Raw genomic sequence first — 20960 nt, 5'->3', positions numbered from 1 at the left:
AGAGGCTCATCTCATTTCTAGCACTGTATACTTAGAACTTGGATTTTATACTTGTGTTTCTCTCAGAAACTGATATGAAAACTGCTCGGGAGAAAGCTCTGTTTCATTACACAGCATAGATGTCAATTGGAGGCAGCAGGCACAGCTGATAAAAGTTTCATTGTGTTGTGCTACCATTTGGCATCTTATTAGAAGAACCATCTGTTCTTTTAATTACTATTAACTCAGCTGAGATTGCAATAGCAAAAAAACCCCTAAGAAGATATATTTCTGACTAAATGAAAAATCAAATATGCTTTAAAATCTTCCTGAAAATAATATTGTCTGTATTGAAGATCTAACAGCCTAGCTGTACAGGAAAAAGCCAGAGAGCATTATGAAAGAATAATTAACATCCAAATCTGCAAATATGCTCATTTTCATATAAGAATACATTACAGTCATTCCTAGGGGGGAAATACTGTTTCTATGTGTTATACATAAGGAAGTTTCATGTTGAAATCTAAAAAGAGGAATTTTAGCTTTCTTTCTTTTTACCCAGACTTAAGAAGAGACATTTTGTATATAAATAATGATAGATGGGTTTCATCCACCCATCTCTTGAACAAATATTTTCAGGAAGCACAGCCAAACACTGCTCTGTGTTATGGAGATGAAAAGTGGGTCAAGACAATTCAAGTTCCTGCTGTTCTGGTTGGAGAACAGAAATGTTAAAGCAATCTGCAACACACCTGAGATGACTGCATGTAGACATAATACAGTCAAGTGCTCTGAGCATGAGTGACCGTGGATGTGGTTCATGTTGACATTGCCGGAAAGTTGCTTTAGGAACTGAGGCCAGAATGATGGAAAGGAGCCCGCCAGGTAGAGGTCTGGGCTCAGGGCCCTTCAGGTGGAGCAATTAGGAGAAGAGCAGTGTGGCCGAGGCAGAGTGGAAGAGGGAGAGAGTGCGTGAATGATAGGGCCAGACCTAGACCTAAACCGTTGAGCCACCATGAATAATTGGATCTAGCGGGACTCCATCAAGACACGGAACGGTCTGCATGGAGGTTGGGTGGCATGTGGGCTGAAGGGGAGCAGGAGTGGAGACAGTTTGTTAAAAGACTGGGATCCTTAGACCTTGGTGGTGTGCGGAGAGGGAAGTGGATCATTCAGGATATATTTTAGAAACAGGAACAGAAGGACATTCTGTTGAGGGGTGAAGAATGATTAATTTGGAAAACTTCAGAATATGTATCTTACGTTCAGATACTGACAAACATGCCAGGGGATATTATTAGTCAAATAATATCATTATGATGATAGAGGAGGTCTCTGAGTTTCCATCTACTCCAGATCTATCTATCTATCTACCTATCTATTATCTATCTATCTATCTATCTACCTACCTACCTATCATCTATCATTTATCTATCTACTCTTTATCTAGCTATCTGTCTACCTACCTATCATCTATCTACCTATCATCTATCTGTCTCTCTATCTATCTATCTCTCTATCTATCTACCTAATTTCTATCTAATCCCTTTCTACTGCAGAAAGGTTTTCTGAAGACAGTGTCTGCATAGCCTCCTACCCCAACAGCCCCACAGAAAGGGCGTATAAAGGCCCTCTCTGGGCCTCGTTTATATCTTTCTACCCCTGTTAGTGCTCTGTTGTGTGACACTGGCCCAGAGAGGATCGGGAAATATTTTGCCTGTGGTGACACAGCTCCAAGTGGCAGAATTCTGATGTCAAACTCACCATTGTTATTTCCACTTTGGTGCTTTTTCTAGCACATGAGATTGCTTCACATCAGGAAGCACAGCCATGAAGAGTTAGAAGTGAGCCCCACTATGTAAGTGGACATGGGCTCAGGCAGGCCCAATGGCCTTGGGCAGCACTAGGTACTCCTGTTGACTGGCTTCTCTTAGCAGGTCAGCTGAGTAACACACATGCCATTGACTTCCAGAACTACCATTTTAATGCATGGCTCTCTGTTAGAGGGCCTCTATGCATTAACCTCGTCTCCAGCAGTAGAACGAAGAGGACGTGACTCATCATCTCTTCTTCACAGATGAACAATCCAAAGGTTAAAGAGGTTGCATGTCTCATCGGAGGTCACACATAGTGACATTGACAGGTTTGGAGTTCATATCCATTGGATTCCCAAACTCAGATTTTTTTTTCTTCCACAGTGAGGAATCTCTCCAGGTGGGTGAGCTTGTTACACTTGGTACCAGGGAAAGAGCTTTTAACTCGATACTTTATAAGAACAGGAAAAAAAAATAGCAGAGTAGATTGAGCAAGCAGGTTAATAAAGGGGACATGTACAGCTAATTATTTGTATCAGAGTAATACCCAAGGATGAGTACAGGTTTGGTGATAAATATCAGTTTTTCCTCCCTCGGTAATGATGTTTCCCTTCATCCGGATGAAGATAAGCCTCTTCCCAGATTATAATCCAGCCTCTTCCCTCCCATCCTGTTTTCTTACCTGATGCCATGTCTCTAACCCTGAGACTCAAATCTGTTTAGACTGTAAGCTCCCTGAAGGCAGAGGCTGTGTCTCATTCCTTTTTGGGTTCCCGGAACCCAGGACAGTGCTGGCCCAGTGAATTGATGTACCTCTCAGCTCTGGTTTCCTGTTCACCCAGAACACATGGCACCTCCTAGAATCAGCTCCCACACGCTCCCTTCAGGAGGACACGCATGCCTGCTGTCTGCAGTTGACTACTCATAGTTTGGCAAAATGGATTTCTAGAACTGTTGCTATTTCTCTGCCTCTGACGCTGGTCAGAAACCCAAAAGGCATTGTGCCTGAGCCTCAGGACCTGCCATGCTCTATGTGTTCACTGCTCAGCACCATGACAGGAGGAATGTGGCTGTAGGACGTCCACCCTGAGTGTTCCAACAACATTCCGAATCATGCAGATGCCCCATTTTCTTTGGTAGTTTTATGTTTCTAGATAGAAATATCCCACTAGTCCCTGTGCTGAGCTTAGCCAGGCTGGCTGAACTGGTACCAAGCTGTGGGTTTACTTCAGTGGCATTAACATACCAGCTCATGTTGACGAACATTGGAGAACCACGCCAGCAGTCACTTGATACCCATTTTCTCTTAGTTTATGCAAACTTCTAACAGCTTTGGTATGTCTAGTTTCTACCTCTCAGCATACCGAAGGCATCACATTGGGTGTGTGTCCACAGGGATACTGACAGCAGAGAGAAGTAACAGCTAATAGCCTGGTAGTAACGGAGGGAACAGATAAAACTATTAAAGACAGAACCAGGGGCTTGAATTCCTGGACCATTTAGTGCATGTTGAGAAGCCAAGATAGCTTCTGAGACATCCCTCTAATAACTGAGCAGCATGGCTCAATAATCAACGCCGTGAATCCAGAAATCACTCACTATTGTTAACTGACTGATTTGCAATGTGTTTAACATGACAAAAAGTATCTACTGTATTTTAGTAATGTTTCCACCTAAAGTGCTGATAGTTTTCCAAGGGAAATAAAGTTACCTATAGAATTTTGACTTTGCACAGTTGTATATTATCAGACAGTTCTGAGTAGTAAAGGGTGCATATGTATATGTCTGTGTGTGTGCGTGTGCATATGTGTGTGTGTGTGAGAGAGAAAGAGACAGTTTGTGTGTGTGTGCAGTTTATTGCTATTAATATTTTGTATTTTAATATTTGCCTATTTTAACAGAAGCACGTTCTTCAGTTTCATTTAAGGCTGTGAACAAACCCATTTATTCCATATGATACAAAACCCTCTGGTGTTGTAAGACAGGAAGCGGGGTGCAGTGGCAAGCAAGGGGGTGGATGAGAAGATTCTTTGTCACCGTGAAGCCTGGCGTTCTAGCGACTGTGCTGTCCCTCACTGTCCTGAGGGTTCCACGTGTCTCGGGAGTTCAGACTGAACCTTGGGTCTTCGCAGCCCTGTCCTAATCAAAGGCTTCTATTCTTCATCCTTATTTTAAATTTTAAAATACTGATCAGTTTGGGGATGTGTTTTAACGAGAAATAAAGGGTTAGACAGAGATGGTTCAAATTAGCCCAGGAATTCAGTCACCTCCTTCTCTCTTTCCTGTGAATATTTCAGAAAATGTTTCAGACAGGGTTCCTGTTTTTCTGAAACAACGTGTCTTAAGAGAGTCTTATTTAGCATGCTAAGTGGGTAAAAAGAAGTCAGATATTCCAGGAGCAAAGTGAGTGATCAAATTAAATGTGCCTGGAGACCAGAGCCCTCTCAGGAATCAGCGGAGTAATGAGTGCAGGCTGCTGCCGCAGCCCTGAGCATCTCTCGGCGCTCTGAGAGCCGTGCACATGATGCTTTTCCTTACATTTAGCCTCTGCTGATGCCCTGTCAATTCCAATGAGAAGACTCTGTGTTAGAGAGGTGACAGGAGTTAATACAGTATCTTTTTCGCCCCTCTTTTCTGTCTATCACTCTGTACTTTAAAGGAACTGGTTATGAAAGCATTATGTAAGTATGCAAAATATATTGAAAGAAAAAACGTTTCAATTATACGCATTATATACTGGCAAGAAATGCTTGGCATGTGATGAAATATGACAAGTGGTATTTTTAGTTGCTTTTTTTAGGGGGAAGATAAAGCAAAAATATCTAGAACATAACAACATTTGCTTTTTCAGCTATTCTAATATTTAGCATATGTATAGCATATTTTAAAATAAGTAACTAATGCAGTTGTTTAAAACGTAAATTTATTACTTAAAGATATTTTATCCTCCTTTTGTAGTTAGTTGGTGTTCTTTTGGAAAGCTTATGTTAGATCAGTATTTGTTTTATGATTTTTTTCTTATTCATGTCCATGGAATTGCTTTCATATTGCATAAGAAGTAATAAGCCATTTTTATTTTTTTAATTTTTTTAAGATTTTTTTAAAAAATTATTTTTATTTATTTAAAAATAAAATGTGTTGCATCTTCGTTGCTGCACGCAGGCTTTCTCTAGTTGTGGCGAGCGGGGGCTACTCTTCCTTGTGATGCACGGGCTTCTCACTGGTGGCTTCTCTTGTTGTGGAGCACGGGCTCTAGGCGTGCAGGCTTCAGTAGTTGCAGCACACGGGCTCAGTAGTTGTGGCTCATGGGCTTAGTTTCTCTGCGGCATGTGGGATCTTCCTGGGCCAGGGCTCGAACCCGTGTCCCCTGCATTGGCAGGTGGATTCTTAATCACTGTGCCACCAAGGAAGCCCATATTTTATTAAAAAAATTTTAACGTCTTTATTGGAGTATAGTTGCTTTACAATGTTGTATTAGTTTCTGCTCTATAACAAAGTGAATCAGCTGTATGTATACATGTATCCCCATGGCCCCTCCCTCTTGCATCTCCCTCCCACCCTCCATATCCCACCCCTATGAATAAAATATAAGAAATAACCAAGGCTTGGCTCAACTTCAATATTTGAGACCTAAAATTAATGAAGTCAAGATTCCTGGCAAATTCTGATTAAAATAAACCCAAGGCAGTTTCAAATGAACCTAAGGAAAACAGTTTAAAAGAAGGTGAATTTTTGGCATTTTAGTCTTTTCCCAAAGAGACAAAACCATTATCTTTTAAGTAGAATTGCATCAGACGCAGAAATATTCCATAGGAAAGACTCTAACAGTGGTAGAAAGTGTCTTGAGTCACTACCATGTAGGTGCAACAACTCACCTTGCAATTTACTCCTTAGCTTTTATTTGGTGTATCATCAGATTATAATTGAACAGTGAAAAATTATCTTTAAATATTTACATTTTCAAAGGAAAAATCATCTTTATTCTTCTTCAAGCAGCACTGATGCTTGATCTCTTAATGTTGACCATTTCTGTACAAATAGAGTTGTATAGGCGAAAATCACAGGTCACGGAGAACACATTTTTTGTCCTGTGCTGATATGAAGGAGGAACAGCTGGGTATGGCTTTTTTCTCCCTGAGGTGAAGATGTTATTGTCAATAATTTGAGTAGTAATTAGGAAATAGCAGTGTTCTCTAAAACACTGAAGATAGGAGGAACTGATCTTTGTCTTAGAATATAGAGGTAAGTGTTGGTTATTATTGAGGAAATAAGACAGTCTTTCCTGGGAAGATTGTGGAATGTATTATTGCTCTATAGTCTAACACTTTTGTGTGTCTACTGAAATATTTCAAGCTGAGACAAAAGTTTATATTTACATGAGGTGGAAATTTACAAAAGAAAGTTAATACTCCTTTAATTTGTCACATTCTAGAGAAAAGTGATGATCAAAGAAAATATGCTAAATTAGTTACATACTAATTATATGCCTACTTTGTTGCTGTTAAATAAATACATGACCTAAAAAATTAATTCACGAGAGTAGGCTTTACAAGTATATATTTATTGGGTAGCATACTTACTAAAAACTCTTAATTTAGGATAGTTGAAGAATTAATATATCTCAGGCCCTTAAAGTAACACACACATACAAACACACACCTTTTATTTTCCTTCACATGAGTTTCCTTCAGGTGAAGAAAAACTATTCAATGACTTTGTTTATATAAGTGGGTTGCTTCTGTTCTCTTTTAATGGGGTAATCATTTTCTTTGATTTCAGGATCTAGATTTCTCATCACCTCCACGGGAGCCTTGTATATTAAAGATGTACAGAATGAAGATGGATTGTATAACTACCGCTGTATCACACGGCACAGATACACCGGGGAGACAAGGCAGAGTAACAGCGCTAGACTTTTTGTATCAGGTAAAAATTCATCAACACTGTGTTTTGTATTTATCTCCGTCTTCCTTTGTTAGTGCTCTGGGATGACTCAACCAAAATTGTGGAATTCATGAACAAAATGAAGCCTTCATTTTTTTTCCCCAAAATATTTTAGCAATTTAAGGTTTTGGGTTTTTTTTATAAATTTATTTATTTATTTATTTATTTTTGGCTGTGTTGGGTCTTCGTGTCTGTGTGAGGGCTTTCTCTAGCTGCGGCAAGCGGGGGCCACTCTTCATCGCGGTGCGCGGGCCTCTCACTGTCGCGGCCTCTCTTGTTGCGGAGCACAAGCTCCAGACGCGCAGGCTCAGTAGTTGTGGCTCATGGGCCTAGTTGCTCCGCAGCATGTGGGATCTTCCCAGACCAGGGCTCGAACCCGTGTCCCCTGCATTGGCAGGCAGATTCTCAACCACTGCGCCACCAGGGAAGCCCAGCAATTTAAGGATTTTTAAACCAATACCAATACAGTACAATGCAAATATGGATATTTCAAGTGAAATAATTTCACCTTTTATAAAGCTCCAAATTCCTTTGACCCAATATGATTTCTGTTTTGCTGACAATGCCTCCTTGCCCTGTTATTTGCATGTTATGTCATTGGCAATACCAACCAGCACCATGATGCCTCCTACCCTGCACAGATCTAGGGGAAGCAGGGCAGGGTCCTATAGAACAGGGATCCCCAGCCCCTGTTAGGAACCGGGCCACACAGCAGGAGGTGAGCGGCAGGCGAGCGAGCGAAGCTTCATCTGTATTTACAGCTGCTCCCCATTGCTCATGTTACCACCTGAGCTCCGCCTCCTGTCTGCATTATGGTGAGTTGTATAATTATTTCATTATATATTATAATGTAATAATCATAGAAATAAAGTGCACCATAAATGTAATGCGCTTGAATCATCCCTAAACCATCCCCCCCCCACCCCCCCTGCCAATCCGTGGAAAAATTGTCTTCCATGAAACCGGTCCCTGGTGCCAACTTGTTCCCTGTATCATGTCTAACCATAGTGGGGAAATTATCCACGTCTAAAGTTAAAGAAATAATCACACTCTCTTAACTCCTTCCAGAATTATTCTTGAATGAAGAAAACCCCAAAGCAAGTTTATTCCACTCTGATAAATATGTCCGTTTTGTGCCTTTTTTTAATGGCATTTATACTTTGAGAAAATATTGACCCTTTGCAGAATCTTTACAGTTGGCTTGCTCTTGGCCCATCTGTCAAACAAATCAGCAATCCATTCACACGGGGACGCATTAGCACTTCATGCAGCAGTTTAGAAGCGTGAAATGACCATCTTGGTATTAGAAATCAAGTGCAAAATATCTGACCTTCGCCCTTGTAGCTTTAGAATGTAAAATCGATCCATGCAGTGAATATCTATTTTATTTGTCATGATGTTTTGTGCGAGAGACGTGACAGGAAGTTTTTAAACGTTGGGGTAATTAAAACAATGTCACCTGAACACCCACTTACTGCCCTTGATAATGTTCTATCTGGATTCCTCTTCCACATTCACATCCTTAAAATAGCCAAAGCCCACCTGTCTTTTCAGGTGTAGAACAAACATAAGTCATAATTAATTGATTTTTCCTCTGAACTTGAAAATACTTTTTTTTTTTACCTGTTCTTTTTCATGTCAATTGATACTTTATCCCTTGTATTATAGTTATGTCTTGTTGCCTCTTTTAAGGGCGAGAATAATCATTACAGTAAAACTATGCTCACTTTTTTCAAAAATGTAGAGAAAATGAATTAGAAAATGGATGGCATCTGTCATCTATTCCATGGTAGCTTTAATGACAGCACAATGGTCTACATGTTCAGAATATCCTAGGAAAGGTCTTGTTTGCATTGAAGAGGAACTTCTTTATGACAATATTGAGATAAGAAAGGAGCAGTCTCTGGGGGTGGCATGTATCTGGGTATGAGATGGAGCTTGGCAAAAGACGCAAATAAACATTTCTCCATCGAAAGAACGTGAATTAAGTGATGATAATCTGGGAGCCCATTTTTCTCTAAAGAGAAACCTAAAAAGAGAGGAAGCCTGAAAAGGTAAACTTGTTTATCTCTACTCTAAATCAGTAAGTACTGATTTTCATATTTAACTCTCAGAGTGGGAAAGGCAAATTTGCTTTTCTTAATCCCAAGGTTATTTATTTATTTATTTTAAATTTTTTTTTTTTTAAGCATGTTTTGCTGATGTTTCAAAAATAGTCAGCAGGACTCATTAGCACTGGGTCACCATGGAAGTGATGAGCGTCCATGAGGTCGCCTCGTGAGCATTTGTGCAGCTAAGTGAGGAGCATCAGAGCAGAATCTAGTGAAGGAATGCCATACACTCAGATGCCAGCAGAAGAGAGGGAATAGGATTGAACGTTTGGGGTTAAAGGTGGTATTTGCAAGAAGGGAGAAGTCAACAGAGTCACACATAATCAAAAGGCTCATAAGAGAGTCTGCTGCGTGTGGTGAATTACGCTTAAGACTTTTTGGTCACAGACATTTTAATAAAGTAGTTGAGGGAGGAGATTGTCAGTGCTAGAAGACGAGAACATAGACACTGAGTGCGGATTATTGTTCTAGAGTTCTAAGCTTTGAAGGCAAAGAGAAATTAATTTTATTTTAAATTAGATTTAAATTCATTTAAAAATGTACACATGGGGTTTGGATCATGGCGGGGGGCATGTTAGTAACAAGGTTTTTAATGACTCCAAACTCCTCCTGAAGCTGAAACAGATGCAATAGGATGACAAAAGAAAAAGCACATTGATGACATCAACAAAACTAGGTGATGGGGATTCCCCAGAAACTGTTAAGTGTGGGGAGCTATGGACAAACTACTGACAACAATAGGACCAGTGTAGGAAGAGCAGCAGTGTAACATTAGGTGATGGATAGTGAAAAGAGAAGAGTTACTGGGATTACTATATAGTCACAGAACTGCAAGATTGTCAGCAAATGCTCACCTCCAAAAAGCAGAGGACGGGAACTTCCCTCCTAGCGCAGTGGTTAAGAATCCGCCTGCCAATGCAGGGGACACAGGTTCGAGCCCTGGTCTAGGAAGATCCCACGTGCCGCAGAGCAACTAAGCCCATGCATCACAACTACTGAGCCTGTGCTCTAGAGCCCGTGCGCCACAACTACTGAAGCCCACGCACCTAGAGCCCATGCTCCTCAATAAGAGAAGCCATGGCAATGAGAAGCCCATGTACCACAATGAAGAGAAGCCCCCTCTCGCTGCAACTAGAGAAAGCCTGTGCGAAGCAACAAAGACCCAACGCAGCCAAAAATAAATTTTAAAAAAATAAAAAATAAAAAATAGCAGAGGACCATCTCTTGAATGGAAACCTAGGAAAATGTGTCTAAGAATATTCACAACAATTTGATAGACCTACACAAGCTCTGAGTTGAAGCTGAATGCAAAAGGGCCATGATATCACATAGTTCGGTAGTAGCCTAACTCCTTGCAGATCTCAGAAATATTTAGCAAATACTACTTTCAGAAGAACAGAAACTCACCCTGAGGGAAACTGCTGGATTTAGGAATCAAATTGAACCAGAATGGAACACTAAACAGAGAGAGAAGGCTCAGTAGTGTGGGAGGCCCTAGAAGAATTTCATCCTATAAAATACTATAACAGAGGGAAAATTAACTATGTTTATATTATTTTTATTTGGAACCAATATTTTCAGTGTAAGAGAAAAGATAAAAATAGAAAACCAAAGAATTAATAAAATTCATGAAATATCCAATAGAAAGTATCAGTACGCACTTGCTGTTTTTTTTAATATGTGATTCCAAGTTCTTTCCCTTTTCAATGGGCAGTGGGCAACCAACAGCAACAAGCACCTCTACCACCTAGATCATAGTCTCCTTTAAATATTATTCCCCAATAACAGGGACCATGGTTCCTTGGAAGAACAATGGATTATTGGTGGAACATAAATGGAGTCTTGTCACAATTGTATGTATGCATATATATATATATACACACATAGATATATACACACACACACACATATGTGTGTATATATGTACATATATATACTTACATAATCATTTACATATATACTTACATGTGCACACGTACATATACATTTAATAATAACAAAAACAATAGTAAGAAACTTATTCATCTACTTAGAGGTAACTAAGGCAGGCACCAACTCTTGATTTTGATAATTAGTCATTAAAGATAACAACAAAATTTCTTCCTGTCTTTCTTGTAACTACTATATTTCAAGATAACCAAATAACCCTAGTTCAGGGAGAAAAGTTCTTATTTACAGAATAATTACATCTATTGAATGTGAAAGAAAACAGAAATTTTAAAATTGCCATTTTCAACACTTAATAAAATAACTTAATTCAGACAAACATTATCATCTGAATTTTCTGATCAATTTAGTCTCACTGAGTGTGGGAAAGCAACACATTATGTAAATGCAAAAGGAAAGAAAAAAGGTTGAACTTGATCTGGACTATCCATTACAACTAAATTCCAGTTATAAGGAAAATGGCAATAGAGGAACAGGTTAAAAGACACCATGAAGAAAGAAATTCAAAATGTGAGATTTCTTGTAAGATAACTCACCTGGTTTCTTCAATGAGTCAAAGACATGAAAGGAAATAGAAGGAGAGTCTTATCTGAATTAAAAGAGAATCAAGAGCCATAACAACTAAGATCACTGGTAAGGGGGTGTGGCCAAGGTGGCAGAGTAGGAAGACCCTGAGCTACCTCTTGCTATGGGCACACCAAAATTAGAACTATTTGCAGAGAAACTATTGATGAGAATGACCTGAAGACTAGTTTTCCACAATTAAAGAGGTAAAGAAGGAACCACAATGAGCCGGTAAGAAGGGCAGAGATGTGATATAGTCAAGATCACACCTCTGGATAGGCAACCCACAAGGAAGGAGAATCACAATTGCAGAGGTTCTCCCCAAGGAGTGAAGAGTCTGAGCCCCACATCAGGCTTCCTAGCCTGGAGGTCCTGCATCAGGAGGATGAATCCCCAGACTGTCTGTCTTTGAAAGCCAGTGGGGCTTGTATACAGCAGAACAGGAGTGCTAAAGGAAATAGAACTCTTAAAGGGTTCATACAAAATCTCACACACTCTGATACCCAGTGCAGAGGCAGTAATTTGAAAAGAGCCTGGGTCAGACTCACTTGCTGATCTTGGAGAGCCTCCTGCAGAGGCACTAAGCAACTGGGACTCCCCCTGGGGAGATGCTGGTGGCAGCAATTTTGGAGAGCTCATTGTACCATGAGGACACTAGTGCTGGCAAGTGCCTGTTTAGTGTCCTCTCTCTCGCCTAGTAGTGTTGGAGGCTTACCCACACATGGACCAGTTGGCAGCACACCTTGGACTCCCCGACCCAGGCTAGCAGCCTGCTGCATGGAGACCCAGCCCCACCCATTAGTGGGGCAGCAACCTCTGCATGAGGCAGGGCCTGCCAGCCAACTAGGCTGGGGTCCAGCCCTGCCTACCAGCACTCCCACAGTAGTGGGCTCAGCTACAACAGAAGGGTGCATGCAGCCCACATAAGGGCACCCTTAGAGCATATAGCTCTGGTGACCAGAGCAGAGTGTGCTGCTGGGACCCATAGGATGTTTCCTATATAAGGCCACTTCTCCAAGATCAGGAAATGTAACTGACCTACCTAATACATAGAAAAAAAAAACAGAGAATTAGACAAAATGAGGCAACTGAGGAATATATTGCACACAAAAGAACAAGATAAAATGCCAGAAGAAGAACTAAGTGCAGTGGAGATAATATTCTACCCAATAAAGTGGTCAAGGTAATGATCATAAAGATGCTCAATAAACTCAAGAAAAGAATGGATGAACCCAGTGAGAAGTCTAACAAAGAGTTAGAACCAAACAGGGCTGAAGAATACAATAACTGAAATAACAATACACTAGAAGGAATCAATAGTAGATTAGATGATAAAGAGGAACAGATCAGCAAACTGGAAGACAGAGTAATGGAAATCACTCAAGCTGAATTGAAAAAAGAAAAAAGAATTTAAAAAATGAGGACAGTTTGAGGCCTCCAAGACAACATCAAGCATACTAACATTCACATTACAGGGGCTTCATAAAGAGGAGAGAGAGAGAATGGGGAAGACAACTTATTTGAAGAAATAATAGCTGACAACTTCCCTATCCAGGGAAAGTAAACAAATATCTAGGTCCAGGAAGCACAGAGAATCTCAAACAAGGTGAACCAAAGAGATCCATACCAAGACACATTGCAGTTAAAATGGCAAAAATTAAAGATAAAGAGAGAAACTTAAACATAGCAACAGAAAAGAAATTAAGTACAAAGGAACTCCCAGATGACTGTCAGCTCACTTTTCAGAAGAAATTTTGCAGGCCAGAGAGGACTGGCATTATATATTTAAAGTGATGAAAGGAAAAAATCAAGAACACTCCACAAAGGAGAGGTGGAGAGTTTTACAGACAAGCAAAAGGTGGAAGATTTCAGCACCCACCAGTAAACCCATTTTACAAGGAATGATAAGGGGACTTCTCTAAGCAAGAAAGAATGTACTGCACCTAGAAATATGAAAATTATGAAAGGAAAAATCTCATTGGTAAAGGCAAACATACAGTAAAGATAGTAGATCAGCTACTTATAAAGCAAGTAAAAAGGTTAAAAGATAAAAGCAATAAAATGATTTATATCTACAAGAAGTAGTTAAGGGATACACGAAACAAAAAGACGTAAAATACCAAGTCAAATATGTTAAGCATTGGTAAAAACACAGGGTTGTTAGAATATGTTCAAACTTAAGAGATCATCAACTTAAAATAATCATATATATATATACATATATATATATATGTAGATAGATAGATAGATAGATAGATATCTATTTGGTGACCACAAACCAAAAATCTATAATAGATACACAAAAAAGAAAAAGGAATCCAAACATAACACTAAGGATAGTTACCAAGTCACAAGGGAAGAGAGCATAAAAAGAAGAAAGGAACAAAAAAGAACTACAAAACAACCAGAAAACAATTAACAAAATGGGAATAAGTACATAACTAATCAAAAGACATAGAGTGGCTGAATGAAAAGAAAACAAAAATCAAAAATACCCCACAAAAACAAGACCCATATACATGCTGCCAGCAAGAGACGCACTTCAGATCTAAAGACACACACAGACTGAAAGGGACAAAGAAGGACATTACAAAATGATAAAGAGATCAATCCAAAAAGAAGATATAACAATTGAATCTATGCATCCAATATAAAATTCCCTAAATACATGAAGCATATTAACAAATTTAAAGGGAGAAATTGAGAGCAACACAATAAGAGTAAGGGACTTAAATACCCCTCTTACATCAATGGACAGATCATCCAAAGAGAAAATCCATAAGGAAAGATTCACCTTAAATGAAACATTAGATCAGATGGGCTTCAGGAAAGATCACACGCTAGGCCACAAAAACAAGTCTCAGTAAATTTAAGATTGAAATCATATCAAGCATCTTTTCCAACCACAAGGATATGAGACTACAAATCAACTACAAGAGAAAAAAACTGCAAAAATCACAAACATGTGGCAGCTAAACAATATGCTACTAAACAACCAATGGGTCACTAAAGAAACCAAAGAGGAAATTTAAAAATATCTGAATACACACGAAAACAAAAACACAACAATCCAAAATCTATGAGATACAGCAAAAGCAGTTCTAAGAGGGAAGTTTATAGTGATGCAGGCCTACCTCAAGAAATAAGAAAAATCTCAAATAAACGACCTAATTTTATACTAGAGGAACTAGAAAAAGTAAAAAACAAAACCAAAGTTAGTAGAAGGAAAGAGATTATAAAGATCAGAGCAGAAACAAATGAAATAGATTAAAAAAATAGAAAAAATCAATAAAAATAAGGGCTAGTTCTTTGAAAAGATAAACAAAATTTATAAAATTTTAGCCAGACTCATCAAGAAAAAAAGAGAGAGGTTCCAAATAAATAAAATCATAAATAAGTGAGGAAAAGTTACAACCAACACCACAGAAATACAAAGGATCATAAGAGATAACCACAATTATACACCAATAAAATGGACAATCTAGAAGAAATGGATAATTCCTAGAAATGTACAATCTCCCAAGATTGAATCAGGAAGAAATAGGAAATCTAAACAGACTGATTACCATTAATGAAATCAATCAGTAAAAAAACAAAAACAAAAAAAACTTTCAACAAATAAAGTTCCAGGACCAGACAACTTCCCAGGTGAATTCTACCAAACATTTAAAGAAGAGCCAATCCTTCTCAAACTATTCCAAATTTGAATAGGAAGGAATGCCTCCGAACTCATTCTGTGATGCCAGAATCACCCAATCACTCAGATACCAAAACCAGACGAAGACACCACACACACACACACAATTACAGGCCAACATCAAGAATGAATATTGCAAAAATCCTCAATAAAATATTAGCACAAACTGAATTCAACAATACATTAAGAGACATACACCATGATCCATGGGATTTATCCCTGGGATACAAGAATAGTTCAATATCCACAATTCAATCAATGTGATACACCATGTTAACAAATTGAAGAATCAAAATCATATGATTATCTCAGTAGAGGCAGAAAAAGCTTTTGAAAAAATTTAATATTCATTTATGATAAAAAAAAAAAACTCTTGGGTCTTCCCTGGTGGTGCAGTGGTTAAGAATCCACCTGCCAAGGCAGGGATCGTGGGTTTGAGCCCTGGTCCAGGAAGATCCCACATGCCGCGGAGCAACTAAGCCCGTGCACCACAACTACTGAGCCTGCGCTCTGCAGCCCATGAGCCACAACTACTGCTTCCTCATGCCATAACTACTGAAGCCTGCACACCTAGAGCCTGTGCTCCACAACAAGAGAAGCCACCGCAATGAGAAGCCCACGCACCACAATGAAGAGTAGCCCCCACTCACTGCAACTAGAGAAAGCCCGCACGTAGCAATGAAGACCCAATGCAGCCAAAAATAAATAAATAAAATAAATAAAAATTTTTAAAAAAAACCTCAACAAAGTGGGTATAGAGAGAACATACCTCAACATATATATGGCAAGCCCACAGCTAACACCATACTCAACACTGAAAAGCTGAAAGCATTTCCTATAAGATTAGAAACAAGACAAGAATATTCACTCTCACACTTTCATTCAACATAGAACTGGAAGTCCAAGCCATAGAAATCAGATAAGAAAAGAAATAAAAGTAATGCAAATTGGAAAGGAAAAAGTAAAACTATCACTGTTTGCAGATGACATGATACTATATACAGAAAAATCCTAAAGATGCCACCAAAAAACTACTAGAACTCATACAATAAATTCAGTAAAGTTACAGGATGCAAAATTAAAATACAGAAATTTCTTGCATTTCTATACACTTAACAACAAACTATTAGAAAGAGAAATTAAGAAAACAATCCCATTTACAAGTGCATCAAAAAAAAAAAATACCTAGGAATAAATCTAACCAAGGAGGTAAAAGACTTGTATTCCAAAACCCAGAAGACATTGATGAAAGAAATTGAAGATGACACAAACAAATGGAAAGACACAACATGCTCATGTCTCGGAAGAATAAATATGATTAAAATGGCCATGTTCTCCATGGCAATCTACAGAATCGTTGCAGTTCATATCAAAATACCAATGGCATTTCACATATCTAGAACAAATAATTCTAAAATTCGTATGGAAACCAAAGAAACCCTGACTAGTCTAAACAATCTTGAGGAAGAAGAACAAAGCTGGAGGCATATCATGCTCCCTGATTTCAAACTATATTACAGAACTACAGTCATCAAAACAGTATGGTACTGATGCAAAAACAGACACATAGATCAATGGAACAGAATAGGGAGGCCAGAAATGAACCCACACTTCTATGATAAATTAATCTATGACAAAGGTGGCAAGAATATAAAACGGGTAAAAGATAGCCTCTTTGATAAATGGTGTTGGGAAAACTGGATACCTATAGGCAAAAGAATCAAACTGGACTACTCTTTCACACCATATACAAAAATAAATTCAAAATGGATTAAAGACCTAAACTTAAGTCCCGAAACTGTAAAACTCCTAGAAGAAAACATAGGCAGTACATTCTTTGACATTGATCTTAGCAATATTTTTTTAGATCTGTCTCCTCAGGCAAGGGAAACAAAAGCAAAAATAAATATATGGGAATCCATGAAACTAAAAAGCTTTTGTGCAGTGAAGAAAAGTATCAACAAAATGAGAAGGCAGTCTGCTGAATGGAAGAATATATTTGCAAATGGTATATCTGATAAGGGGTTAATATCCAAAATATGCAAAGAACTCATACAACTCAACATCAAAAAAAAAAAAACCTAATTAAAAAAATGGGTAGAAGATGTGAATAGACATTTTTTTTTCCCAAAGAAGACATACAGATGGCCAACAGACACATGAAAAGATGCTGAACATCACTCATTATCAGGGAAGTGCAAATCAAAACTACGGTGAGATATCAGTACAGATCTCTCAGAATCGCTATTATCAAAAAGTCCACAAATAACAAGTGTTGGCAAGGATGTGCAAAAAAACGAACCCTCATGCACTGAACAGCCACTACGGAAAACAGTATGGCGCTTTTTCAAAAAATTAAAAATAGAACCACCGTATGATCCAGCAGTTCCACTTCTGGGTATATATCTGAAGAAAACAAAAACACTAATTTGAAAAGGTATGTGCACCCCTATATTCATTGCAGCATTATTTACAATCACTAAGATATGGAAGCAATCTAAGTGTATGTCAGTAGATGAATGGATAAAGAAGATGTGCTATAAATATACAAGGAAATATTATTTAGTCATAAAAAATGAAATCTTGCCATCTGTGAAAATGTCAATGGACATAGAGGGTATTATGCTGAGTGAAATAAGTCAGACAGAGAAAGACAAATATTGTACTCTATGGTTTCACTTATATGTGGAATCTAAAACAACAAATGAATAAACATAACAAAACAGACTCAGCAGCACAGAGAACAAATGGGTAGTTGGTGGAGGGGAGGAAGGAAGGGGAATGAAAAGAAAAAAAAGGTAACCATGTGAGGCAATGAATGCTAATTAGCTTGATTTTGGTGATCATTTCACAAAATGTATTTATCTGAAAGCATCACATTTTACACCTTACGTATATACAATTTTTGCCAGTTATACCTCAAAGCTGGAAAAACATTTGAAAAGGAGACGTAACAACAAAATGTTAACTGTAAAACAATCCTGATTTGATTAGCTCAATTCTAAAACCAATAATAATAATATGACTTTTTATCTCATTATGAAAAAATGAATGTGGAGTAGATGATAGGTGATACCAAGAGGCTGTTATTACTCTTGTGTGATGCTGACATTGCGGTTATACACGAAAACTCTTATTTTCGTCAGAGAAGCATTCTAGATAACATAGGTTTTATGACTTGACTCAAGCATGTTGGCACCAAAAGCAAAGGCTATAGAGAAATAAGCAGAAGGAGGATAGAAATATTGTGATGCCCGTTGTATCTGGGTGATGACTATATAGGACACATTATATCGTTTTCTCTTGTTTTGTGTGAGTTTGCAAATTTTTGTGATAAAAACTGATTTTTAAAAATGTAGATAAAAAGTTTGAAGATACGGGGATGGAAATTAAATCCAATGTTGTGTGGTTGTACTAAGTCTGTGTCTGACCAAATGTGTCCATGAGCACATGTATCAAGCGTCACTTAAATTGTCTATTTAAAATGTAAAAGAAATGCCCCATTCCTTTTTTCGTAAAATAGTTTTATTGAGATTTAATTTACCAACCATAAGGTTCACTCATTTTAAGTATACAATTCAATGATTTTAGTAAATACATAGAGTTGTAATCCAATTTTAGAACATTATTTTCTACCCAAAAAGATCCCTGCTGCCCATTTGCAGCCTATTCCAATTCCAGCTCCGGGAAACTACTAATCTACTATCTGTCTCTGCAGATTTTCATTTTCTGCATATTTCATTTAAGTCCACTCCTGCAGTATATGGCTTTGTACGTGCCTTCTTTCATTTAGCATAATCTTTCGAGGTTCTTTCATGTTGTAACACGTGTCAGTGTTTCACTCTTTTGTATTGCCGAATAGTATGTATGTATATTCACATTTTGTTTATCCATCCACTAAACAATGGTCCTTTGGATTACTTCAGCTTTTTGGCTGTTATGAATAATCCTGCTATGAACGTTTGTGAACAAGTGTTTGAGTGAACATAGGTTTTCCTTTGTCTAGGGTAGATACCTGGGAGTGGAGCTTTTGGGGCCTTACAGTAAACAGAAGTTTTAACATTTTAAGTAGCTGCCAAACTGTTTTCCAAAGTGGCTGCACCATTTTACATTCCCATCAACAATGTATGAAGGTTCCAGTTTCTTCTCCACATCCTCACAAGCCCTTGCTATTGCTTGTGTGTTTTTTTTTTTTTTTAAGATGGAAGTCAGCATTTTTTTTTTTTTAAGATTTAATTCTTATTTATTTATTAATTTATTTGTTTGTTTATGGCTGTGTTGGGTCTTTGTTTCTGTGCTAGGGCTTTCTCTAGTTATGGCAAGCGGGGGCCACTCTTCATCGCGGTGCACGGGCCTCTCACTATCGCGGCCTCTCTTGTTGCAGAGCACAGCCTCCAGACGCGCAGGCTCAGTAATTGTGGCTCAAGGGCCCAGTTGCTCCGTGGCATGTGGTATCTTCCCAGACCAGGGCTCGAACCCGTGTGCCCTGCCTTGGCAGGCAGATTCTCAACCACTGCGCCACCAGGGAAGCCCTTGCTTGTGTTTTTTATTATAGCCATCCTACTGGGTATGAAGTAGTATCTCACTGTGGTTTTAATTTGTATTACCCTAGTGGCTAATAATACTTGAGCATCTTTCCATGTGCTTATCAGTCATTTGTATATCTTCTTTAGTGATATAACTGCTTCAACCTTTTGTAAATTCTGAGAAAAAGAAATTTATATGAATAGTGCTTTTTTCTGTTCATATATATATAATCTTAAAGATCTGTATCAATAGTTGGAATGATCCATAGAATATGAATTATACACAAGGCCCTATGATTCCGAATGACTGCTTTAACTCATATCTAAGAGGCTTTTCTTTTCTTCTGCAGACCCAGCGAACTCAGCCCCATCCATACTGGATGGGTTTGATCATCGCAAAGCCATGGCGGGGCAACGTGTGGAGTTGCCTTGCAAAGCGCTCGGCCACCCCGAGCCAGATTACCGCTGGCTGAAGGACAACATGCCCCTGGAACTTTCTGGAAGGTTCCAGAAGACTGTGACTGGGCTGCTTATTGAGAATGCACGCCCCTCAGACTCAGGCAGCTATGTGTGTGAAGTGTCCAACAGATATGGAACTGCTAAGGTGATAGGCCGCCTGTACGTGAAACGTAAGTTGGATGGTAACTTGCAGTGGTGATGGTGGAGCTCTTGTTACAAGCCGACCTCCGGGCTTTCTCTGTAGCCCCCACGAATCCTCACAGCAGCCCTGCTGAGACCCACAGTAGCCCCATTTTACAGACAACGAAATTGAGGTTCCAACTTCTCAAGGTTACACAGCTGGAGAGTCGGGAGCCACAGGATATATTTCCAAGATAACATTACCTGAGTTGAAACATTACCTAGCTGTTGAATTCAGAATGGTCAGCCTGTCTGCAAGTTAGTGGAGGGAGAGGGGTAGGGTGGTGCTGTCAGCAAAAGCAGTGGTGATCAGATCAAAGCAGTTGTCCTTGGCCTGTTTCCAGATGCTGCTTTAAATTTCTAAATGGGGCTATTATCAGCTCTATAGAGGGCTGTATATAAGGTTGTAATTATCCAAATATTGGACTTGGACTCAATATTATAGATAATTTAGGCCAAGTATGGTAGATATATCTCATCTCTAACTGATTTGTAGTGACTGATGTGAGGAAGATGTTGAGAAGGATGCCAAAGGTAGACTCGGAAGAAGGAGGGGTGTGATTGCAGGGGGAAGCGCTCTAACCTAGTTGAAAAGCCTTAATTTTGCTTATGCAGAAACCAAATCACAGTGAGTTACTCAAGATCACGTGGCCAGAAATGAGTGTCAGAACTCTGGTCAAAATATGTGGCTCTCAGTTGCCAGTATGCTATCATGCATATCTGTATACATAAAAATTTG

General features: G+C 38.8%; 1 protein-coding gene and 1 long non-coding RNA gene across 3 annotated transcripts in view; one reads left to right on the top strand and one right to left on the bottom strand.

The window, feature by feature from the left end:
- DSCAM (DS cell adhesion molecule) overlaps positions 1-20960 on the top strand; it is a gene marked incomplete at its 5' end in the record, with an annotated part of 741397 nt that overhangs the window by 412960 nt on the left and 307477 nt on the right. For both annotated transcript variants that reach the window (XM_082458757.1, XM_082458758.1), the window contains 2 exons: positions 6573-6719; positions 19933-20211. In XM_082458757.1, coding sequence (XP_082314883.1) covers positions 6573-6719; positions 19933-20211 — 426 coding nt within the window. The remainder of the gene's footprint in view (positions 1-6572; positions 6720-19932; positions 20212-20960) is intronic.
- Positions 3543-20960, bottom strand: part of LOC309659300 — a 119741-nt gene continuing 102323 nt past the window's right edge. Inside the window, exon 3 of the long non-coding RNA XR_014262728.1 lies at positions 3543-5927. This is a non-coding gene — a long non-coding RNA (uncharacterized lncRNA). The remainder of the gene's footprint in view (positions 5928-20960) is intronic.

The sequence above is a fragment of the Balaenoptera physalus genome, assembly GCF_965194825.1.
Source record: "Balaenoptera physalus genome assembly, chromosome: 4".
In the NCBI taxonomy this organism is placed as follows: Eukaryota; Metazoa; Chordata; class Mammalia; order Artiodactyla; family Balaenopteridae; genus Balaenoptera; species Balaenoptera physalus.
The sequence above is the reverse complement of the archived record's forward strand: the minus strand, read 5'-3'. Positions and strand labels throughout refer to the sequence as shown.